Raw genomic sequence first — 27580 nt, forward strand, 5'->3', positions numbered from 1 at the left:
TCGTCTGCTACTCATATATTATAAAAAAAAACGAAAAGTATTAGAAATATTTCATTGTTTCATTAAAGTACGCTGTAATGGCCAGACAAGGCAATAAGTCTCACCAACCCTACCACTTAGTTATAACTGGAAGCGAGCCAACCCGTCACCGCGAGTAATAAATTGTTGTTCACAATTTTACTTAATTGCACATAGGTATGTCGTAACTAATGTTACTTTATGTAATAACATATTTCAATTAATAAAAAAAAGGAAGTTAGTTTGTCTATGTTTTCATGGTTAATAAAACCACGGATAGTAAATAGGGGTTTTTGACCAATATAGGCATATACTCACAATGGTAATATTTTCACTAATTAGTAGTAGTTTAGTGTATAAAATAATATGTACTTAATAAATATATTTTAACCTATTATTCATTTAAATTTCAAAATGGAATGTACCATCTAATAATTTTAAAAACAGGGTTTCTTTACCTTCTAAATAATAAAAGATCTTAAGTACATAACTGTATCTACAAAACAAATACAGGTACTGTGATGCTAAGGCTTAGAATTTACAAAACAGTTATTTAACCTTCGTGATCAGAAGCGGAACAGCAACCTGCGTTGAATATGAAAATGCGGCGAAATTTAGGTGCCATTTTCATGGCGTGATTTATAGCCTCGGCGTACTATTTTCTGTTTTGTCCGCTGAATGGGTGGCCACCTTATATTGACCTCTTTCCCTCTGACTTATGATCGTGTTTCGCCGAGTTATGGATACCATGGTAACCATCTTAGTCCTCAGGAGTCAATGCACCTGTGGTTTTTGAATTGGTTACAGATGTTCATGAGCGGCAGTGAACACTTATCAGCAGTAAACTGTAAGCTAGCATACGTAGTCCACTTGATGGTAAATGGCTACTGCCTTACCATCTTAGTCCTCAGGAGTCAATGCACCTGTGGTTTTGGAATTGGTTACAGATGTTCATGAGCGGCAGTGAACACTTATCAGCAGTAAACTGTAAGCTAGCATACGTAGTCCACTTGATGGTAAATGGCTACTGCCTTACCATCTTAGTCCTCAGGAGTCAATGCACCTGTGGTTTTGGAATTGGTTACAGATGTTCATGAGCGGCAGTGAACGATTATCAGCAGTAAACTGTAAGCTAGCATACGTAGTCCACTTGATGGTAAATGGCTACTGCCTTACCATCTTAGTCCTCAGGAGTCAATGCACCTGTGGTTTTGGAATTGGTTACAGATGTTCATGAGCGGCAGTGAACGATTATCAGCAGTAAACTATAAGCTAGCATACGTAGTCCACCTGATGGTAAATGGCTACTGCCGCCTGTATACAACTGTAATCAATCCCTGATAAAATAAGCGTTCTATCCGCAGTCGCCTACGGATGCGTTGCTACCCCTGAAGACTAAATTGGAATGCCTCAGAAAAATATCTCCGTTACCACACCCTTCAAACCAGAACACAACACCATTTAACATCATTGTTAATAGGCAGTACCTAATTATATTAATACTAATCGTATCATTCGTATCCTTACGTGCCTAAATGGTATAAAAATATTGGAGTATCTCTTATTGCACGACTCATGATGCGAAGCATCAGAGAGTGCTTTACGATCGAAAAATTTTTTTCGCTTCATTTTGGCGGCTATTTTTATTATTATAGCCTTGATAGTTCACGGAATCAAGATATTTTGCATACTATTGTCAAGATAATTCCATACTTTTTAAAAATTGATTTACTGCAATAGAATTGGAAAAAAACACCAAAATAGGTCAAAAAATTTTCCTGTCCGTCATGTGTGAAACCTGAAAACACTGTAACTTGTGAAAAAATCCATCATTTGAGTTAATTTTTTTTTTTAATTCTAATCGACGATTGTAGGTCACTGAATGCGAATGATTAAATTTTAACGACTTAAGTTTTTTTTTTCTTTTTTTTTACATTTCATAATTAAATGAGCATTATGAGTCGTGCACTTTTGGATTTGCCAAATTTTCTTTCTTATTTTTATCTGTTCATAATAAGGTCTATATTTGGAGATCTGTTGGAGGATAAGTACAGAAAGAACTCTTAAGTACAAAAATAAATAACAACCCGTATTACACCGAAAAGCGGCTAACCTCTGCCATTTGCCCAAAAGTTCATAGTTCACTGTAAATAGTTTTTGCGCAAATACTCCTAATTCCATTTTCTTGTGAACTGTCTTGTTGTGATTAGGGAAATCTAACCGCTACGGCGGAGTACAAAGGGAGAATTGCGGTTCGATCACCCGTAATCCCTTTGAATGCCCTCGGTATAGAAAGATATGTATCCTTAGTATTTAATGTCACGATGTGCAGCCGAAGACGGCTACAGAGCTCGGCTACATAACCATGTGGGTGGAAAGAGAGGCCTTCATCGCGCATGCGTACGAAATATGGAGTTCCCAACCCCACTCGGGAAGGTTTCCCGCCAGTGACGTCCGGCCCTCCGCGGCCGCTCTCCTGCTGTTCCCGATGCCCATCCGTTCATTCACCCACCCTGTGACAGAAATATCGCGATAAATCAATATTCCGTTCATTCAACGATCCAATCTAAAATGGTTAATCACAAATCGATATCCGCGCGCGATTTAACTCAAACTTTAATGATTTCCGTTGCTGTTGCATGCTACCTATGGGCAATTATGTGCCACGACAGCGACGAAGATTCCCTTTAAGATAAGTAGACAATATCGAGACAATAAATAGAGTTAAATATTTTATAAACTTATATTAAACCGTTAATCGTAATTGATAAATGAAAAATGGCTAACACGGCGCATCTGATGAGGCGGCAGAGTTCGCGGGACCTGTACGCGCAGCGCTCCCTGGATCGCATGGAGATGAAGGAGTTGCGGGGGAGGCTGGTCACGATGGAGAATGGGCATACGTCACACCGTACCCATGTTATGTACGGCGCTACCAACGAGGCGTTCGAGGACACGAGTCCTAACAGACAGTCTTCAGAGACACCGACGAGTAAGGCCAGTTCAGGTGAAGATAGAGGTGGCATGAAGCCAGAGGGAGGCGTTGAGAGAGAGTCCTGGGACAGTAAGCTGACGTTCCTCCTCGCAACAGTCGGGTACGCCGTCGGCTTGGGGAACGTTTGGAGGTTCCCCTATTTGGCTCAGAAGAACGGTGGTGGAGCGTTCCTGATTCCGTACTTTGTGATGTTGGCAATTGAAGGAATTCCCATATTCTATTTGGAACTGGCTATTGGTCAACGGCTGCGGAAGGGTGCGATTGGCGTGTGGCACCAGGTGTCCCCGTATTTGGGCGGGATCGGAATAAGTTCTGCCGTGGTGTCGTTCAATGTGGCTTTGTACTACAATTCGATCATCGCGTGGTGCCTCTTCTACTTCGCGCAGAGCTTCCAGGCGGAGCTGCCGTGGGCGGAGTGCCCCAAGAAGTACTTCAGCAACGGTTCTTACATCACTGAACCGGAATGCGCCGTAAGTATTAAGCGACCTTTCTTGGAAGACCATTTTTCGGGCCATTAAACACTGGCCAAAGTTTCTCTTATTTTAGGGGCTATTTATTTTTGCTTCTTTGTTCCATTTAGCCTTTTTTATTATCATTTTAATTACTTTATTTTAAATTTAAGGGGAATTCTAAATATTTTCAGGAAAAGGTGATATTAAATTTGTTTTAAAAACTTATGCTTTTCTTGTAAAACTCTAGTCAGTATTTAAGCGTATATAAGCTAAGCCCATAACTTACTGCACTAAAACCCCCCCGGTGGCCGTCCTCAGCGCTGCGTAGAGGACTCCGGGATCTCCAAAGGAACGCAACCGGAGTCCTCTTAGCGCATTGCCCCGTCGGGCTCCGCCCAGGTGAGCTTATCGCTCACCGCACCGTCTGGTGCGTACGACGGTATGCGACCACACATACCGCCGTCCTTCCCGGGGCCGTTGGCTGGGCGGTTCGAGCTCCCACTCTTGCCACCCACGACCCCAGAAGCCTCCTTTTAGTCGCCTCTTACGACAGGCAGGGGATACCGTAGTCCTATTCTTGTCCCGGAACTACAGGGATAAAATTTTAAAGGCCTGCATAACAGACTACGACTTAAATCCCCTATACCCTGAGAGGAGTCCTTGTCCAGTCATGGGACCGGAATGGATTGATTATAGAAGCAGCTAGCCAGCATTTAGTCACCTGCTCTGCTACTTTAACAAACTCATAAGACAGGACTCCTGAATTTACCATCGCTTTTCCTAAGGACTAAGGCAATACGCGTATGTGTGTTGTGACATCCTATAAACCAGAACACAGTAGCTTTGCACACAATTAGAGCAAAAATAGCTATAATGCCGGTGCCGTTTTCCCGTGCCAGATTCAAACATTTATTATAACAGAGAAAGAAAATATTTTACCCAACTTTTCTGAACAAAACTTCCGATTGTAAATTTCATTCAAACCATCAATTCACTCCACATAAAACTTTTTGTACAAAACTGAATTATTCGCCCCCAACACCTGTCAGACGGAGATTAAGCTTTAAGAGTCGATCTACGGCCGCATAAACTCGACATAAAATATGTAATCTTGCAGAATGTTAAGTTCTTGGAGACTCTGCACATATTTTAAATCATAATTTCATTTTTGTACTGTCTACAATTTTATGAGGCGGTTATACAACATTACGATTAAATTGAGCTGTGGTAGCAATACATAATCATAGTGCGTTAGTCGTACGATTATGAACTATCGAGTACTATGTTCCAATCTTTTCCAAGCTTTGATTAGCTTGCTTTTTACCTACTTTGAACTCACCGATTAATTTAAAATTTTGAACAATTATCAAGGACCGATGACAATACACGATTTTAATTTTTTTATCCCATTCTCCTCATCAGGATCGTCAGGAATCAGGATAAATGATTTTCCTTGTGCCACTTTTAGTTTTTAAACTATAATTGTTTTTTAAATCTCAGTTGAATGAATTGTAGTAACACCTGAACGCTACTGAACAAAGTAAATTTGGATAAATAAGTATATAAAATATATATTTTAGACCCCAATATGTTAAAATAAAATCTTACTCTAATGAGCCTTATATTTTTAGATGAAAACCACCGTCAAATTCGACTAAACTGTTTTCATGACTATTCCGTATAGCACTACCTACTCATCAGTACTATACGCTTTTCAAATATAGCTAGGTAGTAGCAGTTCAAATGAGTTTTTCAATTTCGTCTTTGATGAAACCCACATGAGCTTGATTCAGAGGAAAAGCAATTGGAGGCGACAAATGAGTTTCGCATTGTTTCAATCATTTGAAAAAGATTACGATTTTTAGAAACTTGATGACGTACTTATTTAATAAGTTTAAAGCGTAAGTTATGTAATGTAATACACATGCATACGTAAATAAATAGTGTGTAAGTTACAAGTTACAATGTATAAGTTCGCGCCAAACTGCTAGTCCGCTCTGAGGTTATTGCGAGCAGGTGTAGTCATACTGCATACAATTTGCTATGGCAACGCGATTCATTTCTATATTCAGAGTCTAGCGTATAGTCTTACGCGGACTATGCGCTATGTACAATTTACATACATATAGGTATATTCATAATTCATAATTCTTTATTTGCATAGAATAAGGATAACAAAGGTCTTATAGCTACAAATTGCAAATTTTGTACAATTAATTAAAACAATTTATAATTGTCAATAATTAAAATAATTGATTGCAATATAATTTGAATATTATACAGTTATTGATGTCAAGAAGCATTAGTTACATTATACAGTCATTAAATTAAGTTTGTATGTCAATTTTCCTTAAATCTAAATTCGAAACCATTACCCCCGCAGTTGAGTAAAAATCATTGTTACGTCACTAATGCCCTTATTATTGAACAGAAGTTGAACAGAAAATACGGTTGCTTATAAAATCTACAGATACATTTACCCGGCAACAGTTTTCCGTTTGGCATAATAAAACAGTTTATCTTTGGCCCCAGCGCTCTACATTATGCATTTGTGTACGTGCTCTGAAAAGTGCCAGCTCTTATACTATAGCACACAAAGATACAGAAAGTTATTACTTCGATGTATGTTAGAATTTATATAGTTTGCTACTGTTGTCCATGGGCTTCTCTAGTGAGCAAAAATGGGATTGAACTTTTAGTTCAGTTTGGTCATAGACACATTGGTACCCCTGATGCCTATGTTGGAATGACATGTCTCTTCTTTAGAAAAGGTTTGGGAGGCCGTAAGGCAAACATTAAAGAACCTTACGGCTTCTCAAACTAGAATGGCAAAAATACAAGTGCCGATCTCAGTTGAAGTACAGAGCTTATAACTTATAAGTGTATCTTATAAATGTATAAGGGACACGTACTAATCTTTTTCTTCCAAACGTGGCTGTCACACTACGAGCGCCTTTGTCTCGGATTGTACGACGTAGAAACTAATTATATTGCTCTTAGCGGCTATTTCGGTATTATACTGTTACTGCTAACACTAAAGAATATGTTGATCCTTTTTACGATAAATCGGTCACGTACGCGTATTTGGTACAAGAATCGATATTTTGTTCGGCAAAAATGTTAATGATCCAATCTTTTATAGTTACTCTGAACATTCCCTTTAAGCTAACTTATTTAGTACGGTTCTGCTTTAAAGTGAGAATAATTACGTCTTAAATAGATTTTAGGATTATAAAATATTTATATTTCTACATTGTTAAATCAATAATTAATCTGTAAAGCAAACATAATTTCAAAATCAGATGAGAGTGCTTAGGATTCGAAATTAGAATGCCAGTATTGCTGAATTAATGGAATTAACTTTACCGCTTAAATTCGATATTTACAGTACATTCCGCATTTCGTTCGGAAACTGGAGCTAAGCGGAACGAACTGCCGGAGAGCGGAGAAATGCAAAATAAACAGGAATGGGAATAAATACCAATATGCGAACAAATAAATATAACTTGCGCAGTATTTCTGCGACATGTATCGATTTCGACGGAGATAGCAAGACGAGTATAGATGTGTTTATTTTTATAATACTGTCGTTGTTACAAGATTGAAATTCCTCACATGATGGTAGGTGGTTACTACCGACTATGATCATTTGAAATCAACTCTAAATTGGTAGTGATATCAGATGGGTTGACTTTTAATGTTTGAACCTTGGATTCCTCGATTGAGAGGACGAGGTTCCATCAGTTTCCATCCAGTAGTACCATCAGGATGTCATTATTTGAAACAATTTCTGTAAATGTCTCTTTTCCCCACGTCCTTTATGTATGTTTAACATTGCTCCTGCTTATTGTTTTGGAACTCGCGTTGTAGGAATTGGGCGGCACTACCTACTCGTTTTATTTTCATGTCATATAGATAATAGTACAGGATCCCTAGTATAGTTTTCATCATTTATTAATAACAAGCTGATTTTTCGTGAGTAGCTTCGTTTCGACAAGACGCCCAACATTTTTCCTTACAGCAATGTTGGTAAATGGTAGCTTGATGGGGCAGCAAGGATCAAATATGTTGACCGGACGAATTCTAAAAATTTATTACTAACCAAATTTTTCTTTGTTAATTATCAAGATAATTATTTAAATAACGTGAAAAAATATTTGTCCTACAAAATATAAGGTTTTTTTTAAGGCGTCCCCCCTCTCCAACATGTATCATAAACAAGGTCATGAAAAATAATTACTAACCAGCTGATTTTTTTTTATTGGCTGTCTACCATTTACATAGTCTACCATGCACATTGTCCTACAAATTGCATGGTATGTCATCTTGGACCTACGCTGAAAAGATGTTAATTCCGCAGGGTTTTTTTTTTATTAGTAACTGTAGGACAAAGGTATCACGTGATAGGATAATATAATTTTTATCTAAATAAAACAATGTCCTACAAAAAAAGGGTAACTTTTATTAATCCTACAAGATTTGTAATTTAGGACTATACAGAATAATCAAATAAATCTATATATATATATATATATATATATATATATATATATACATATATATATATATATATATATATATATGTCATGTATCGATTTCGACGGAGATAGCAAGACGAGTATAGATGTGTTTATTTTTATAATACTGTCGTTGTTACAAGATTGAAATTCCTCACATGATGGTAGGTGGTTACTACCGACTATGATCATTTGAAATCAACTCTAAATTGGTAGTGATATCAGATGGGTTGACTTTTAATGTTTGAACCTTGGATTCCTCGATTGAGAGGACGAGGTTCCATCAGTTTCCATCCAGTAGTACCATCAGGATGTCATTATTTGAAACAATTTCTGTAAATGTCTCTTTTCCCCACGTCCTTTATGTATGTTTAACATTGCTCCTGCTTATTGTTTTGGAACTCGCGTTGTAGGAATTGGGCGGCACTACCTACTCGTTTTATTTTCATGTCATATAGATAATAGTACAGGATCCCTAGTATAGTTTTCATCATTTATTAATAACAAGCTGATTTTTCGTGAGTAGCTTCGTTTCGACAAGACGCCCAACATTTTTCCTTACAGCAATGTTGGTAAATGGTAGCTTGATGGGGCAGCAAGGATCAAATATGTTGACCGGACGAATTCTAAAAATTTATTACTAACCAAATTTTTCTTTGTTAATTATCAAGATAATTATTTAAATAACGTGAAAAAATATTTGTCCTACAAAATATAAGGTTTTTTTTAAGGCGTCCCCCCTCTCCAACATGTATCATAAACAAGGTCATGAAAAATAATTACTAACCAGCTGATTTTTTTTTATTGGCTGTCTACCATTTACATAGTCTACCATGCACATTGTCCTACAAATTGCATGGTATGTCATCTTGGACCTACGCTGAAAAGATGTTAATTCCGCAGGGTTTTTTTTTTATTAGTAACTGTAGGACAAAGGTATCACGTGATAGGATAATATAATTTTTATCTAAATAAAACAATGTCCTACAAAAAAAGGGTAACTTTTATTAATCCTACAAGATTTGTAATTTAGGACTATACAGAATAATCAAATAAATCTATATATATATATATATATATATATATATATATACATATATATATATATATATATATATGTATATGTATATATATACATATATATATATATATATATATATATAGTTCTATGCATGAGAAATTATTAAAACTAAAAATATGAAAAATTGTATTTTTGAGAAATGTACAAATAAATAATGACGACATAAATATCAGCGAGCATCATCGCGATGGAAAACTGAAATTACATTATATCAATTCTTAGTAAAATATGGTTATATAAGAATATAAATACAAATAAAGAAATAAATAAACGAATTATGTGCATAGATTATTTTTCTATGCAATATAACATATATTGAATGGCAATTGATAATTTAATTTATAGGCATTCTCGAGAACAATCGAGGATTTCCGAGTGTAACCGAATTTTCCGCCTGTTAATGGAGTAAATTGAAAGCACGTGGAAAATTTAACTATTTTCAAGAATATATTTATAAAAATATAAAATATATATTTTTTTATCTATTTTCAAATATATTTATCCTATAAACTAAATTCTTGAAGAAAATATGAAAAAAATACTTTCTATAATTATTATTCAAACAATTTTGCAAAATTTACAGATTATATGCCGTCATTAACTACTCCATTTTTTTTTGTTTTTCAGATATGTACGTAAAAATATGAACTTACAAAATTATTTCTTATTTATTTAAAAATAAAATAATAATCATGGACTTACCTTTCATAAGACAAATATTTAGATTTTACTCTAAATTCCTTGTAACAAGAGGAATGATATCCTATAATTTTATCACTCCAACTTTCAGGCAACACAGCATTACAATATTTGTGTTTATAATGCTTTCGAGCAGATAAAAAAGTATCACAAGAAAGCCACATATCTTTATTAAATACTTTTATTTCTTCTCTTTTTGCTCTAAAATGAGAGTTTTTACATAATAAATTACACAAAAAACACTCCATTATTATTCTGCTGCACAGATATAACGGATTTTGACTAAATAAAACTTTACGTAGTTATGACAACAGCATGGGCAAGCAAGAAATGCCTAGTCTGTAGTAAACAATGCTGTACGCATGCGTTTTGAAACAAGGATAGTAGTATGTCTCAGCTATAATATCAAAATGAACAAAATAATAGAATTTTTTTTTATAAATTTAAACTATAAAACTGGCGGACTGGAATAACGTACTACGCAATTTGTAGGACAATGTGGGTGGTAAGCTGTGTAAATGTTAGACAGCCAATAAAAAAAAAATCAGCTGGTTAGTAATTATTTTTCATGACCTTGTTTATGATACATGTTGGAGAGGGGGGACACCCTAAAAATACCTTATATTTTGTAGGACAAATATTTTTTCACGTTATTTAGATAATTGTCTCGATAATTAATAAAAAAAAAATCGGTTAGTAATAATTTTTTTTGATTCGTCAAATCAACATATTTCATCCCTATTATTTTAGTTATAAACCACAATCGAGAACTTTCGTACGAGAATTTGTTGGGCGTCTCATTGAAACGAAGCTATTCTGGAACACTCAGCTTGATACTAATTATTTTTACATTAAGTATTAGTACTACAACTTTTAAGTGTAGGTCCGAGATGACATACCATGCAATTTGTAGGACAATGTGCATGGTAGACTATGTAAATGGTAGACAGCCAATAAAAAAAAAATCAGCTGGTTAGTAATTATTTTTCATGACCTTGTTTATGATACATGTTGGAGAGGGGGGACGCCTTAAAAAAAACCTTATATTTTGTAGGACAAATATTTTTTCACGTTATTTAAATAATTATCTTGATAATTAACAAAGAAAAATTTGGTTAGTAATAAATTTTTAGAATTCGTCCGGTCAACATATTTGATCCTTGCTGCCCCATCAAGCTACCATTTACCAACATTGCTGTAAGGAAAAATGTTGCGCGTCTTGTCGAAACGAAGCTACTCACGAAAAATCAGCTTGTTATTAATAAATGATGAAAACTATACTAGGGATCCTGTACCATAAGCAATATCGCACTGTTGTATTCTGAATGTAAAGATGTTATACGGATACGGATAAATTGATAATCATTCTTATGTACCTATATTTCTGGACTTTTTCAAAATAAATAAAGCAGACTTGGGATTTGCTTGTCAGTGTTACTAATCTATGGTCAGTGTAAGTAAGTTTGAAGGAGCATTTATAATCTGAGTCGAGCACTTTCTCAGCTGTTTTTGCTGATTCACATTACCATAACTTCTGGCTGGTAAACGCACCCGACTAGAAGATATTATGATGGATTTTTATACGCTTAACTTGTACGTACTTTACTAAATTTGAAATTCTTTGTAGCCGTTGTAGCTCAATGACATTTAAGGTAATAGATCTATGTTGTAGCTACAGATTTTGTTTTCAATTATAAACATGTTTTGTTAAGTTTTAGGGCTTAAAATAAAATATAAATGAGTGTTAAAAAATGTCTGATAGTTTGAGTGAAAAATTCAGACAATTTCGTCCATTTTTTGGACTTCGAAAATCCCTATTCTAGTCTGTCAGTATTTCCATTTGCATTTTTTCGTTATTACTTTTTTTAAATCCGACTGTCACATTTGTTTGTCGTGATTTGATCAAAGTGCAATGAAAAGATTTTAATCAAAAAGTAAAATAAAATCTCAAAGAATCTATATAAGAATTTTTCTCTACTCTTTTTACAATTTCTAGATATCTTGAGGGAGTATTTATAAGACCCTAGTTCTTTACAGCTCGCAAGAACATTAATAATCTCAGGCTCAGATGGTTTTGCGGGGCGTCGAGTGTCTAGTGCCTTTTTGCTGAATGATATTATCATAGACAATAGACTTCTTATTTCAATATTACTAAGTCGTGTCTGCTTAAATCGTAATTTCGCAGTTGGTACATGCAATAAATTAATTTTACTACATTTATTGTGCTACTCGTAGTGCTAGAGTTTTTTTGTTGAAAAATTTGTGAAATAAGATTGCTTTTTTATTTCCATATTTACAATATTACTGTTGGATATTGATACTTTTTGTAAACCAAAAATAGAATGCTGTAGAAAAACTCTGTTTTGAATTTAGAAAATATGTCATCGGTATTCTTGCTGTAGCTTTCATACAACACGGTCGCGAAGCACTGAATATACTGTTAAACTCTGCTATTTCCTAGTTTTCTTTCAGGTTATGGGCCCAGAAAAAACTCATGCGAAGCCCCCTACGGGCGTGTATTGCGTGTATTCTAGTTTTTTCTGGGTCCGCGAAAATAAAATTGTAAAATTAAAATTTTTGTTTCGAGTGACATTTAAAGAAAAAACATGGCCGGAGAAAATTCCAATATTCCTGTGGAAAAACTCAGAGGCATCCAGAACTACCATAACTGGAAGTTCTCAATGCGGATGATCCTCATCCACGAGGATTTGTGGGAATGTGTTGAGAAGCCTACAGAATGCCAAGAATCGAAGGATAGTAAAAAACAGTTGAAGGCGCTAGCAAAAATATGCCTAGCTGTGCATACGTCGGTGTATCCTCACGTGAGAAACGCAGCGACTGCGTGGGAAGCGTGGAATAATTTGAAGTGCGCTTTCGAGGACCGAGGTTTATGCAGGAGGTTGAGTCTTCTGAGAAGTCTGTTTGGGTTGAAACTATCTGAGTTTAGTAACATGGACACATATTTATCCAAAGTTACGGAAATTGCACAGCAACTTAATGATATCGGGTCGCCGCTGGATGATGATTTTGTCGCCGTGATTATGTTGAGTGGGTTACCCACGGAATATGATCCACTAGTCATGACGCTCGAGAATGCATCATCGAAGCTATCGAGTGAGCTGGTGAAGGCCAAACTCTTGCAGGAGTGTCATAGGCGTAATGATAAGCACGAGAGTGAAGTGTCGGCCTTAGCTGTGAGAAAGCCCATAAAACAAATTACTTGTTTCCGATGCAAAAAGCCGGGGCATATTATGAAAAACTGTACCCTTAAGCAGAAGAAACAGGAGCAAAATATGGACAAGAAGCAGACCCCGGGCCAGGGAATGCTAGCAGCGCTCACGGTGGATGTAAATAGCGACAACGCATGGTACATTGATAGTGGTGCGACGAGTCACTTATGCAAGGACAGAAATCTTTTTAGTGATTTTCAGGCTATTCAACCTTATTTGAAAGTAAAAGTTGCAAATGGTGAGGAACTATATGCGGTTGGACAAGGTAACGTCAAAGTTGACTTGACATGTAAAAGTCAAATAAAATCAATTAATGGTGTTTTCTATGTACCGAAATTAACTTGTAATTTAATATCAGTTAGTACATTAACAGAAAAAGGTTTCAAGGTGGCATTTGACTCAGAAATGTGTAGAGTCATGGAGGACGGCAAGTGTGTAGCTACTGCCACACGCATAAACAATGTTTACCGACTTAACGTCAAAAGGTATGTATGTAGTGTAGCATTAGAAAGTGCCATAACTCCCTCGTGCTCGGGAGCTGCGACTGCGGGTTCGCAACCAAGCGGCGTTTCGAATCTGGCTGCGTCGAAGGTGTCGCAGGGGACGTGGCATAGACGCCTTGCTCACCTGAATGCTAGGAGCATGTCTGTAATGCGAAACGGTATGGCTAGGGGCATAGATTACGACATAGAAAATTTCCAACCGTGTGAAGCCTGTGTTAAGGGGAAGCAGACGCGACTTCCGTTTCCCAGGAAATCACTAAGTAGGTCGGACAGGTTGTTAGGCCTGGTACACACGGATTTATGTGGGCCTATGTCCGAGGCATCACTGGGGGGTGCAAAATATTTTTTAACCTTCACAGATGATTGCTCGAGAAAGACTTTCGTGTACTTCTTGCAGTATAAGAGCGAAGTTTTCGAAAAATTTAAAAACTTCAAAGCTCTTGTTGAGAACCAGACAGGGAATAAAATAGGTATCCTAAGGTCGGATGGGGGCTCGGAATACATTAATGGTTGTTTGCAGACGTTCCTGAAGGAGCACGGGATTGTGCATCAAACTTCTGTGCCATATTCGCCGGCTCAGAATGGTGTCAGCGAGCGAGCGAATCGGACCATTGTGGAAAAGATGCGATGTATGCTGCAGGACGCTGGGTTAGATAAACGGTTCTGGGCGGAAGCTGTACAGACAGCTGTATACATCAAAAATCGGACGCCTACCAAAGCTGTGATGGGGATGACGCCCGAGGAAAAGTGGACTGGCAAAAAGGTAAATGTTAGTCACTTTAGGATCTTTGGCTGTGTAGCTTATGCATTAGTGCACAATAGACGGAAACTGGATGCGAAATCCAAGAAGTACATTTTCGTTGGATATTGTGAGATGAGCAAGGGCTATAGACTCTTAGATCCAGAGTACCCTAAGAAATGCATAGCAGCCAGAGACGTTGTATTTTTCGAGAATCAATTTATCTCGAGTAGTATGTCACATGATGATAGTGTAGATTTGGTCGACATACCGAGTATTGTTTCGAATGGCAATACTAAACTGCCAACTGACCCTCCCAACTTAGAGTCAGAGTCCTTGAATGAGGTTCCATCTGATGACATACTAATTGATCAGAGGCGACGTCAAAGACGCCAGGAAATTTTCTCATTCAACGACACTGATGGTAGACAAACCTTCGATAGTTCAGATGACTCGCGGGATGTTACGTATGTTCCAGGAACTTCTGAGGAATCGGATGACAGTTTCGATAGCGCGGATGAAAGCGTCCTATTGTGTGCGCTGAACTGCAACATCGACGAGCCAAGAACTGTGAAAGAGGCGTTGAGTGGTGGACAGGCGGAGCAGTGGCGTGAGGCAATGAAAGATGAGTTGGACTCATTTGCAAAGAATAATTGTTGGACACTGACTAAATTAAGGGCAGGACAGAAACCTGTGAAATGTAAGTGGATCTTTAAGAAAAAAACGAGGCTTGAATGGAGAGCTAATGAAATTTAAAGCTCGTCTGGTGGCGAAAGGTTTTACTCAGAAATACGGTATAGATTACCAGGAGACATTTGCGCCAGTAATTCGCCATCCAACAATTAGAATGTTGTTTGCCATAGCCGCCGAATATGATCTAAATATTGATCAGTTAGATGTAAAGACTGCATTCCTGAACGGTGATCTTCATGAAGACGTGCTGATGGAACAGCCAGATGGGTTTGTTATAAAGGGGAAGGAAGACTACGTTTATAAGTTAAACAAATCCATCTATGGGCTGAAGCAAGCTGCCAGATGATGGTACGATAAGATAAACAGCGTTCTTACAGACAAAATGAATTTTCGAAAGTCTGCGGTTGAACCCTGCGTGTATTTTAGAAACCAACAAGGGAAGCTGACTGTGCTTGCACTGTACGTAGACGATATTCTTTTATTTACGTCTTCTGCTGCAGATAAGACTGAAATTAAACAGCAGTTGATGAAGGAATTTGAGATGAGAGATTTGGGAACTGTTCATGAGTTCTTGGGAACGAGAGTCTCAAGAGAGAAAGGGAAGATCACTCTTGACCAATCGGACTATATTGCAAGTGTTTTGAAGCGGTTCAAAATGACAGATTGCAACCCAATTGGTACACCGATGGATCACAATGTCAAGCTTACGAGAGGTGAGAAGAAATCTGACAACTGTGAGTACAGGAGCCTGATCGGTTGCTTGATGTACGTCGCTGTCTGCACCAGGCCTGATATTGCTCATGCGGTTAGTTTTTTGAGCCAGTTTAATGATTGTTCTGATGACGTTCATTGGCGTGCCGCTAAACGGGTATTGAGATATCTGAAGGGGACGATACAATATCGGCTAAGATTTGGAAAGTCTGGTCTGGATGTTGTTGGCTTGGCGGATGCAGATTACGGAAACTCGGAGGTAGACCGTAAGTCGTACACGGGGTATTTTTTTAAGATTGGCAATTCGGTGATTTCCTGGGAGAGTCGTAAACAGAGGACAGTTGCTCTGTCTAGTACCGAGGCAGAGTACATGGCACTTTCTGATGCGTGTAAGGAGGCATTGTTCATGCGTACCTTTTTCAAGGAATTGTTTAATGCGAATTTTGTAGTAACGCTGTACAATGATAATCAATCCGCGCTTAAGTTGTCTGAGAATTCAATGTTTCATGCTAGGACGAAACACATTGACGTCAGACATCATTTTATCAGAGACATAATTAGTAAAAATTTGGTGAGAGTTGAGTATCTCTCTACTGATGAAATGAAGGCTGACATTTTTACAAAACCTTTGGTAAAAGAGAAATTTGTTAAATTTGTTTCTCAGTTAGGTTTTGATATGTGACTGTGTTTTTATATGATACATTGTTTAGACTATTTTATTAGGAAGTGTAGCGATTTTTGGTTTAAGGGCAGGTGTTGGATATTGATACTTTTTGTAAACCAAAAATAGAATGCTGTAGAAAAACTCTGTTTTGAATTTAGAAAATATGTCATCGGTATTCTTGCTGTAGCTTTCATACAACACGGTCGCGAAGCACTGAATATACTGTTAAACTCTGCTATTTCCTAGTTTTCTTTCAATTACAAACACGTAAAATGCGTAGATAGGCTTCTTAAATTGTTACCAAATAAAGCTGACGTAACTAATGGATGTAACATTAAAAATCAACTATATATGAGAATAATAAACAAAGCTCGTGTATTTTTGGGTTGGTCCGTTTATGCTAACATGTCTTTGTCCCTTTGAAATGAACGACATTCAGTGGTTTTTTCAAGCTAAATATAAAGAGTTTAACATTAAAAACACAATATTGGGCAGAGTGGATAAAAAGCTTGTAAAAAAGAAATATGTGGAACCACTAAATTACTTTATAAAATGTTACACTGAAATTACTTATTCAGAACGCTCCTTTTTAAATTCTGTCCAGTTTTTTATTTGAGCAGTTTGATTAACTTACCTTTTCATTAACCTACTGGTTAAACTACATTAGTTTGGTCAATGGCGAAATTTCAACGACAATCGTAGATTAATAAAAAAAATTCAACTGTTAGTACTTAGTTCATCAATAGCGAAAAAACACAAAAATAGTAATAATATATCTCCAAAAACTCACAATAAAGTGGATTGCTTTGTCTATACATAATTATATACCTCAATAATGTTCGGATAAGTCGAGGTAACGTTGAATATAATTTAACATCGAAACCTTGCTCTTTTGTGTCGAAAATTCCGTAAATTACCCATAATAGTTGACGGTGGACCATTTGTGATAATGATCGGATTTCCACGAGGTCGTTATGTAAACCGAATACCTTTGTCGTTAAGTCAAACCTTAGCCTTTTAGTTCCCTTGATTGATTTGTTGAATACGGTCTTAAACATTATAACAGCACTTTGTTACGCTGGTATTATAATCTGTGTCTTTAGTCTATTTTTTTTTTCTTATAATGAACTAAGCTTATCCTAAAACTATATTTTTTATAACATTGCTATTAATGTCATATTACTGTCAATGTCACTGTCACTGTCAGTCATAAACTCTGTCTAACTCTGTCTTCCCTTATAATATATTTTAGTCTATGACTCTGTCTTTCCCATAGACAGATTTTTTCGCAGCGCTAGTCTTTCCTAGTCCGTTCTGCAGTTCTGTTGCTGCTGTTTTACCAACTTTAACTTCAAATTGATATTGCCAAGGCCTTAAAAAGATTTCATAAGATAAATAGAAATCACAAGACATCTTCAATAATATATTTATGTATAAAAGTAAAGGTAAAGACATAAAAATATATTAAGATATCATCATTAGTAATATATTAGCAAAGCCACGTAGAATGTCAAACCCATAATTAACCATGGGACGCAGAATAATAACGTTTATTCCGGGATGAAATACCAGTAATATGTATTCTGCGCTGGAACGTTTCTGTTTGAAGACTACGCCTCGACTCCATACCTACTGTGATGATTTATGAGTTGGGAATTGGATTCTGCTGTGTACATTTAATATTTGTAAGGAAACATTGAAACAGTTTTAATCTCTTCCTCTTCTCAAAGTGCAGTTAATTCTGCAAACTGCCTTCGATCCTTAGCGAGGCGAAATAGTTGGGCAGCAGTCGCTATCCCTGTCCACTCTCTAATATCTCGCAACCAAGATTTCTTTCTCCGACCCGTCACCGTGCTGGCCAAGTGCGAATTGGTCGACTTCACACACCTTTGAGAGCTTTAAAAGCTGTCAGTTTTATGTGTAGGTTTTCTTAAGATGTTTTGCCTTCGCCCTATTATATTTAGAATCTATGCCTTCGCCGTTATAGCAACCGATTTGTAATAGGCACATAACATCGGAGAATCAAAGTCGCCTTGGATTCATGGTGCGAACCCTTCGATTTATAGCATATCAATGCCTCGTTGCACTGCTCGAAAAAATACACAATCTTTTAAAAGTGCCTTATAAGCAAATGGAGGTAGTCGTATAAATAAAAAGTATGCTTTATTTTATTTCTTAGTAGATTTAGAAAATATCGCCTATGTATTGATTTAGTTTTAAAATTAAAAGAGATCTGTACCTACTTATGACATAAGACGGTATCATTTTTAAAATCTAACGGTAGCCCTTTACAAAACCACTCATTTCCCTTTCGTTTACTCTTTGAATGTTGATTGATGGTTCTAAAGAACAATTAATCAAGTTAATGAGGTTGGTTTCCAAATTAAAAGTTAGCCTGGAGTTTGGAGATCGCTTAGTTTGTCATTCTAAGTAAATTAATAGTTTAGTTGTGTCTGCCCTTATTATTACAGCAATCTTAGAGCTGCGGTGTTTTAGACTTAGAGTTTAGACACACTCTAATCATCAGGGGTAGCATATGTGGTGGATTTTAGGTAGAACTGCAATCCTAACTGGGATGTGGTATGTTCATCGTTCATTGGCCGCAGTTCAGAGGCCACATTCTATAATCTTCTATATCTGAGTGGTTTGTTTGTTATATAAAAAATATTTTTTTCTATTGCGTATACGATAGACATTATAAATACTTTTATATACAATAGCAAAATAGTATTAGGGTTCCGTACGCAAACGGTAACAACTAAGCCTCCGCTGCCTGTCCGTCTTTCACAAGACTCTATCTCGTGAACCGTAATAGGCTGCTTCGATGACAAAAAAATACTTAATAAATGAAATTTTGTTGGTACGGAATCCACTGTGTGCGAGTTCGACTCGCACTTTTCTAATTATTTTGTCTATCACGCCACGTGTCTCTTACGCTCTGTAATGTAAGCTTATTATTCCTGAAATACTATTTTATATAATAAAAGATTTAATTACAACTCCATTATTTATTTTCTCTGACAATTCATTCCATGACATCTTATTTTTCTAAAAACATAATATCCTTCTTTCTTTTTATTTAGTTTCCCGCTACATTGCTTCTCACCAGCAATTAAATAGACTCTTATTAACATAAATTAACTAAAAAGTATTATAATGAAAACATACCCTTACAGTAAGAGACACGTCTATACAAGTAAAGGAACCCTAAGCCAGAGAGTTTAGATGCGTGAAATTCTGCACAATAGCTCCTTGCGAAGATAAGCTCGAAGAAAGGATTCTGAAAATCATTTTCTAAACGAGCCAAGTTCGGGATGAAAGCTTGTCACTGATAACCATTTACTTTAATACACTATACAAGACAAAGATTTAGCTAAAATATTCGCCTTTGTTAGTTTGTCTATACGGAGTCATTTTGAAAACTATAAAATCAGTTTCGACTGGATTTTCGCGTAGAGGTAAAACTTTCCGGCACTAACAGTGAGAATAAAAATACGAAGTTCTCACCTATAGCATTATAAAATACCCCCACGCCACCCCCACCGCTTCTGTCTGTCTGACGAAACGCGATATATTGCTTAATAATAATGATAGTTTAAAAATTAAAAACCACACTAAATCGCATAAAGGAAAATCGTTAATCGTGATTCTTGATGATCCTGATGAGGAGAATGGGATAAAATTATAAAAATTGTATAATGTTCTTGATAATTGTTCAAAATTTTAAATTAAACTGACCGTTTCTAATGGGTAAAAATAGAGTTCAAAGATTCCGTTACATAAATACATACAGGTCAAGCTAATAAGCGTGGTAAAACACAAACCTTCCTTGACAGTCGGGTAAAATACTGAAAAATACTGAACTGATTTTCATGCGGAATTATTTCTTAATTACTTCATTAACAGAGATTCTCTTGTAAAAAGGGATAGCAAGAGCTGAAAGGGAGCTGGCAACATTTATTATTAAAGTGAACGAATAGATCATATTAATAAGGAACGTTTATGCGTATAATTTTGTTTAAATTGGCTGAAGTGTGGAGATGATAGATATTGATTAATGTAGCCTACGAGCTGGTCGCGACATACTTATATCCATCACTTCATCATCATCATCATCATCATCATCAACCCATTACTGTCCCACTGCTCGGCACGGGTCTCCTCTTATAATGAGAAGGATTAGGCCGTAGTCCACTGCGCTGGCCAAGTGCGTTTTGGTAGATTTCACATATCTTTGGGATACTTTTTATAAATCTCTTAGGTATGAAGGTTTACTTGCGATCCTTCACCGTTTTCCTTCACCGTTTAGCCGTATAAGAACACAAGCGGATTCACAAAGTACAGAGCACGTCACATAACACTTATATAAGAATCATTATTTAAAAGTAAAAAAAACGTCTGGAGCTCTCGATGGCTCGGCTGGCGAATCGATATTTGATAGTCACCGGAGGCTTTATGCGAACGTAACTCCGAGATGTCAGCGTTTTCAAATTAGTGAGGGGCTAATCGGATTTTATTGATCGGAACTTTGGGGAACTTTTATTGTTTACGTTGTTAAATTGTGTGTAAAAGTATAGCGTTGTTTTGTAAAGCGCAGACGTTCTGAAAAGTTAAGGAACATCGAGCGTGGTTTGGATTTGGATGGATGACCAGTACCTAGTGGTTCAATTTCTTGCGAGCTTTCGTGCTATGGATGTCATGCTTAGCATGTTATCATAGGATAGCAGCCGTTACATCTTGTTGGTTGCATTTGGACATTTGGGTTGCATTTGCCTAGTTGCGCGCAAATAATTGTGTCTAGTAGTGGGAAAAATTGGGCAACTGGCACCCAAGTCATAATTTCCTTACTTTTAACTAAGAAAAAAACAAAAATAATAAGCATAAAGTTAATTTACTGAAGTAAAAGCCCTAACAAAAATATACCGAATGTACTTTAGCAAAGGGTCTTAAGGTAGGTAAAGACGACCTTTCTCAAAGGTAAAGGTCGCATCGTCTCCGCGCCTTTGACGTTTCATTAATTCTATATATCGCTAAATTTATTGCTCCCCCGTAGGCTTCTGTTTAATAAGATTTTAGCGCGATTCTACCTACATTACTTATTAAGGCATAAAGTTTGCATGTTTTTATACATTAAAATAAATCAGGATGTTTTCTATTTAATTTGAAGGTGGTAGAACCTTGTGGTTCAACTCCGGCAGCACCACCGCCACACGTATTTCTGCCTAATGACAGCAGTGTTAAGCGCTCCTGTGTTCTCGTTTGAAGGGTGTGGTAAGGGAGACTTACTTATTCGAGGCGTTCCAGCTTAATCCTCAGCGGCGCATCGGTACCTCGAACGACCTCAGGTAGGAATATCTAATCCAATCTGGGGTTGATTAGAGATGTCCCACTTACCATCAAGTGGACTGCATGCTCGCCTACTACTCCTATATTATAAATCATATATTTTGTACCAGTATAAAGTTTGAATGTTTTTTTTTTTATATTAAGTTAAATGAGGAAGTTGTATACCTAATAATAATTATTATACGTGGCAACTGCCGCCTATGGGTAACTATAGCCAACTCCTGATAGCATTAGAGACCCGAGTTCGGCCACAGATGAGTTGCTACTAAATGACGTCGGTTAAATGTCTTGAGGCAATGAGCTCGTAAAGTCAAATGGAGTATGCTCATTTCTTACTCTTATAAGTGAAATTGCAACGCAGCGATGGCGACGTTTAGTGGCATCCGGGGTGGCAGGGAGAGCAAGGGGGTATGCAATTAGCAATAAAAGAGCCACGTGAGCGAAGCCACAGATACAGCTAGTCATAAAGAACACTAACAGACCCGTATATAAAGCAAAAAGATAATTAAACGAAAATGCGTTGGTGTTGTAGTGTGTTCCTACGCTTAAACACTAATTATTTAAGTTTACTTTTTATTTTATATAGGAGTAGTAGATAAACATGCAGTCCACCTAATGGTAAGTGGCTACTGCCGACCATGGACATCTGTAATCAACCCCAGATAGGATTAGATATTTCTACCTGAGGCCGGCCACAGATGCGCCGCTACCCCTACTAAACTGGAACTCTTCGGAAAGGTATGCCTCCCTTACCGCACCCTTCAAACCAGAACATAGCAGCGCTTACTGCTGTTATTATGCAGAAATAGGCATGGTGGTGGTGCCGCCGGAGTCGAACCACAAAGGGTACTGCCACCTCCGAAATGTAAAGGAAGTATGCAGCACTAATATTAAGGTTTTAACTCTTGTACAGGATAAAACAGTTTTGTCATGGTTACGTAAAGTATGAACTATCATTTATTAAATTTTGCGTGGGTGGCTGCCGTAGCTGTGGCCGGCTACGGGCTACGAACTTCAAATGATTCTAACAAATACGTATAAGTATGTTGTTTAAACTACACAAGAATAACTAAAAAACAAAGTTTTAACGCCAAATAAATATTGAATAATTAAATTCACTTGTATTAACTACGATATAAGCACCTATGCTTAGTCTTAACAATATTTTTGAAGGTGGTAGAACCCGGCGGCACCACCGCCCAACCTATTTCTACCTAATAACAGCAGTGTTAGACGCTGCTCTGTTCCGTTTTGAAGGGTGTGGTAAGGGAGACAGATTTTTTCGAGGCGTTCCGGGTTAGTCCTCAGGGGTAGCGGCGCATCTGTGGCCGACCTCAGGTAGGAATATCTAATCCTATCTGGGCTTGATTACAGATGTCCACGGGCGGCAGTAGCCACTTACCATCAGGTGGACTGCATGCTCGTCTGTTACTTCTATATTATAAAAAAATATATTTGAACTTTATTGTAGAGTAAACGTTGATTTTAGCAGTTTATTAGTAATCTAGTTACTTCTTCACTGGGTTGGTAAACTCTACACGTATATTCCTAAAATAATAGTGTTTAGATCTGATGTGTCCTGATTTGAAGTGTGTGGTAAGGAATACTGTTAAATGAGGCGTTCCAACTTAGTTTTCTGGGGTAGCAACGGAATTACGACCGACCTTAGATAGGAAATATTCTATCTTATCTGGGGTCGGTTATAGATTTCCATGTGCGTCGGTTGCATATCTTTCCATTAGCTGCACTGTCTGCCCGTTTGCTATCAAAAATAGATCAAGCCACCTCTGACAAAAATTCCCAGATTTTCAACAGGAATATTGTGAAATATTCAGTTTGTTTCAAAATAGCCCGACAACCCCCTAGCACCCTCCACCCCGTTTACGTAACAACCCCAGTACGGAGCAACAGTTGCTTTATAAAGTTTTGCTACAATAAACTGACATAAAGATTTCTTTCTCTTCTATTTTAAAATATAGCTCCCGCAGGTTATGTATAATGCTAAAGGTTTTTATTTAGTGATAGCGAATGAGATATAATTGCCTGTTGCTGCTGTATTGCCATTTTGAGTACTGATAGCCTTATGTCTTGAAATATAGCATCTTCAACGAGTGAGGTTCAAATCCTACGCACCATCTCATATGTAAAACGCTTTATAACGCTGTAACACTCTCAGCCCTACACTACGATTCCCTATATCGTAGGTGCTATGGTCACAGAGACAAATGCATAAACACACAGACCCAAAAACAGAAACCTAAATTCATCATTTACATATATGTTTGGCCGGGGATCGAAGACGGGACCCTCTGCGCGTCAGGCCGGTATGGTGACCGCTCCGCCACGCGGGTCGTCATATATCATATCAAAAGTAATTAAAAAAGAAGCTTTCTATACACAAAGACGAATACACAAATATACAGAGCCAGAGCATATATTCAAACTCATCATCACTGTCAACTCAATCAACTCTGTCTGGCCGGGGATCGATCTCGGAACTCGTCACACCAGAACGGTGACCCATCCGCCATGTGTGTCTTAAAATTATTAATCTACCTAACTATCACTTTGTTGATGATAATTATGAAAACTACTCTGAAAATAACTAGTCTAGACGGACTTTGTTAATTATTTCAGTCGAAAAGCTACGTTAATTAATTAATACATGAACATATTCAACAGTGTAAGTGAAATTCTGTTATGTACCTACATAACCTAGTTACCTAACGTATGTTTCGTAATGAAGTGGAAATAGAATACCTATGTTACGCTACGCTAGTGTACTTTGGGAACTACATTATTAAGTCAATTGTTAAGTAATTGAATGCGAAGTGCTCCGAAGCGAAGCGGATGTACGCTACGGCGCTTGTCTCTTGAGTGGAAATTGTTGTTTAGGATTCTTTGTGTTTGTGCTATGGATACAAAATAGACAAACACACAAACACCCAGATCCAGAGCACATATCCAAATTCATAATTCAGATGTCTGTCTGGCCGGGGATCGAACCCGGAACCGTTTGCGCGTCAGACCGGTACGATGACTGCTCCGCGACACGTGTCTTAATTTTATTGCTAATTAATAAAGTCTATCTTATAACTTCGTTGATAATAATTATGAAAACTACTCTGAAAATAACTAGTCTAGACGGCCTATGTTAATTGTTTCAGTCGGCAACCTACGTTAATTAATACTGATACATGAACATATTCAACATTGGAGGTGAAATTCCGTTATGTACCTACATAACCTAGTTACCTAACGTATGTTTCGTAATGAAGTGGAAATAGAATACCTATGTTACGCTACGCTAGTGTACTTTGGGAACTACATTATCAAGTCAATTGTTAAGTAATTGAATGCGAAGCGCTCCGAAGCGAAGCGGACGTACGCTCAGCGCTTGTGTCTTGAGTTGAAATTTTGTTTGCTCCTTTTAGAGTTCTGTACCCAAAGGGTAAAACGGAACTCTATTAAGCCTCCGCTGTTTGTCCGTCTGTCATATGGCTCTATCTCTTCAACCGATTTCAACTTTAAACAAATTATTATATAACGGCAGCCACTGTAACAATAAACATTAAAAATGCTTGAATGTAAACAAAAAAGAAACCGCTCTTTTTCGGCTTTTCTCGCTAAATATTGAATCGTAATATGAAGACAGTTTCCACAATCCATTTAAGTCTATGGGTGCTGTGATAACAAACTAAAAATAAATGAAAACTTGGTGGTACGAAACACATCGGGTGCGAGCTCGACTTGCACTTGGCCAATTTTAACTTTTAAGAGTGATTCTGATATAAATCATATAAATAATAGTACAGTACTTACTTACATATGCATTCCCATACAACACGACACGGCACGTATAATATAAATGTATAAATCATCATCATCATCATCATCAACTTATTATTGTCCCACTGCTGGGCACGAGTCTCCTCTCATAATGAGAAGGATTAGGCCACAGTCCACCGCGCTGGCCAAGTGCGATTTGGTAGACTTCACATACCTTTGACATTTTTTTTATCAGGTATGCAGATTCCCTCACGATGTTTTCCTTCACCGTTTAGCAAATGATAATTAATTTCTAATACGCACATAACTTTGAAAAATCAGAGGATTTGCCTGGGATTTGAACCTCGGACCCCTCGATCGAGAGGCCGAGTTTCTTAACCACTAGGCTATCACTGCTTACTATATAAATAAACTCAAGAAACTTAGTGGTATTGTCTGTTATTATTCAGTTCCTAATGTATGTTAAACTTATTTAGGTATCACTCTTTGTTTTGAAATGAATTAGAAAATAGATTCGCGAATGCGACGCTCCGGTTAGAATAGTTTGTAAACTGAATTAACAAGTCTGTTATCGTGTAATTGAATGAGAAGCGCACCGAAGCGAAGCGGCCTGTGGCTCTTCTTTGTTCGTGTTTAATGCACTAAGTATGTATTTATTTCTGGTTTACAAACTTCGGTCCCACGCTATTTCTTGATTCTTACTTATAATTAACCTATACTGAAGACGTTCTATGGTCAAACAGTTGGTTATTTCACAACTAAATAATAGAGTTATCAATCCACACTTCATCTATTACCACTAGCGTCGAATGGTGGAGAACTCTCCAGACTTTTCTAGTTCCAGAGAATCCGTGTCCAGTGGGACAGAAAAGTTGCAACTATGCAAGGCACATCAGAAACATACCAAACAATTTCAGTAAATGTTTAAAATGAAATTCCAGATGGAAACTGTTCTTTATATTCATTTACGCCAAAAACTTGCAAATTTACCATTTACTTCAAAATAGTACTTCAATTTGAATTCCCTTTAAGTATTTTAAACAAAGTACGGAGTGTTCACGCGGGAAGCTCTAAAATTAAATAAAGCAGTTTAGTTCGTAAATAGCATAAACTGGCTATTACGTAACAGAATGAGCCAACGCGTTGAAGCGTAGCTGCTACGCGCTACGAAACGTAGGCATTATCGCAAATTGGCATTTTGTATGGACATTTGAAACACTCTGGCCGAGTTACGAGTATTTTATTGGGGTTCGGTGTTTAAATGGTTAAAACGGAATTATATTACTACGCCTCCGTTGTCTGACCATCAGTCGTAGGGCTCTATCTCTTAAACCATAACAGATAGACACTTAAATTTTAACAGACTTTGTATTACTATGGACTCTATGACAATTAATATCAAAAATAAAAAAGTAAAAGTAAAAAATAGCTTAAGTACCCATTATTACGACGGCGAGTGAATGAGTCAACGCGCTGAAGCGTAGCTGCTACGCGCTACGAAGCGTAGGCATTATCGCAAATTGCCATTTAGTATAGAACTCATTTGAAGCACTGGGGTGGAGTTACGAGTGTTTTATTAAGGTTCCCTAAGAAAAGGGTAAATCTGACCTTATTATTATCCATCCATCAGCCTTTAACAGTCCACTGCTGGACATAGACCTCCTCTAATATGCGCCACTCCGACCGATCTTGAGCAGTCTGGATCCAGCGGTTACCCGCTGTCCGCTTCAGATCATTAATCCACCTGGTCAGGGGGCGTCCTGTACTCATTTTGCCGTGGTCTCCATTCGAGGACCTTTCTACCTGCCTGTCCTACGAACTATGTGGCCAGCCCATTGCCACTTTAGCTTTCTTATTTTGAGAGCTATGTCGGTAACTTTCGTTCGCCTACGGATTTCCCGACCTTATTATTAAGCTTCAGCTATACCCCTCTGTTCGTTATGCCCTCTGTCCGCCTGTCACTGGGCTCTATCTCTTAAAGGTTAATACTTAAACCATAATAGATGTTTTAACAGAGCCTGAAGTGTTTAGCACCTGAAGTTTTAACAGACTTTAATACTATGACTGCTATTATAATTGAATTACAAAAATTAAAAAAATTAAAGTAAAAGATCATAAGCATAAGCTCATTATTACGAACGAG

General features: G+C 37.2%; 1 protein-coding gene across 1 annotated transcript in view; it reads left to right on the plus strand.

The window, feature by feature from the left end:
• Positions 1 to 2460: 2460 nt before the first annotated feature.
• Positions 2461 to 27580, plus strand: part of LOC140755868 (sodium-dependent neutral amino acid transporter B(0)AT3) — a 34291-nt gene continuing 9171 nt past the window's right edge. The window contains exon 1 of the mRNA XM_073091212.1: positions 2461 to 3483. Coding sequence (XP_072947313.1) covers positions 2797 to 3483 — 687 coding nt within the window. The 5' untranslated portion in view covers positions 2461 to 2796. The remainder of the gene's footprint in view (positions 3484 to 27580) is intronic.

The sequence above is a fragment of the Epargyreus clarus genome, unplaced genomic scaffold (genome assembly GCF_041222505.1).
Source record: "Epargyreus clarus isolate Ecla_fem2 unplaced genomic scaffold, WU_Ecla_fem_2.2 ptg000034l, whole genome shotgun sequence".
NCBI classification, from domain to species: Eukaryota; Metazoa; Arthropoda; class Insecta; order Lepidoptera; family Hesperiidae; genus Epargyreus; species Epargyreus clarus.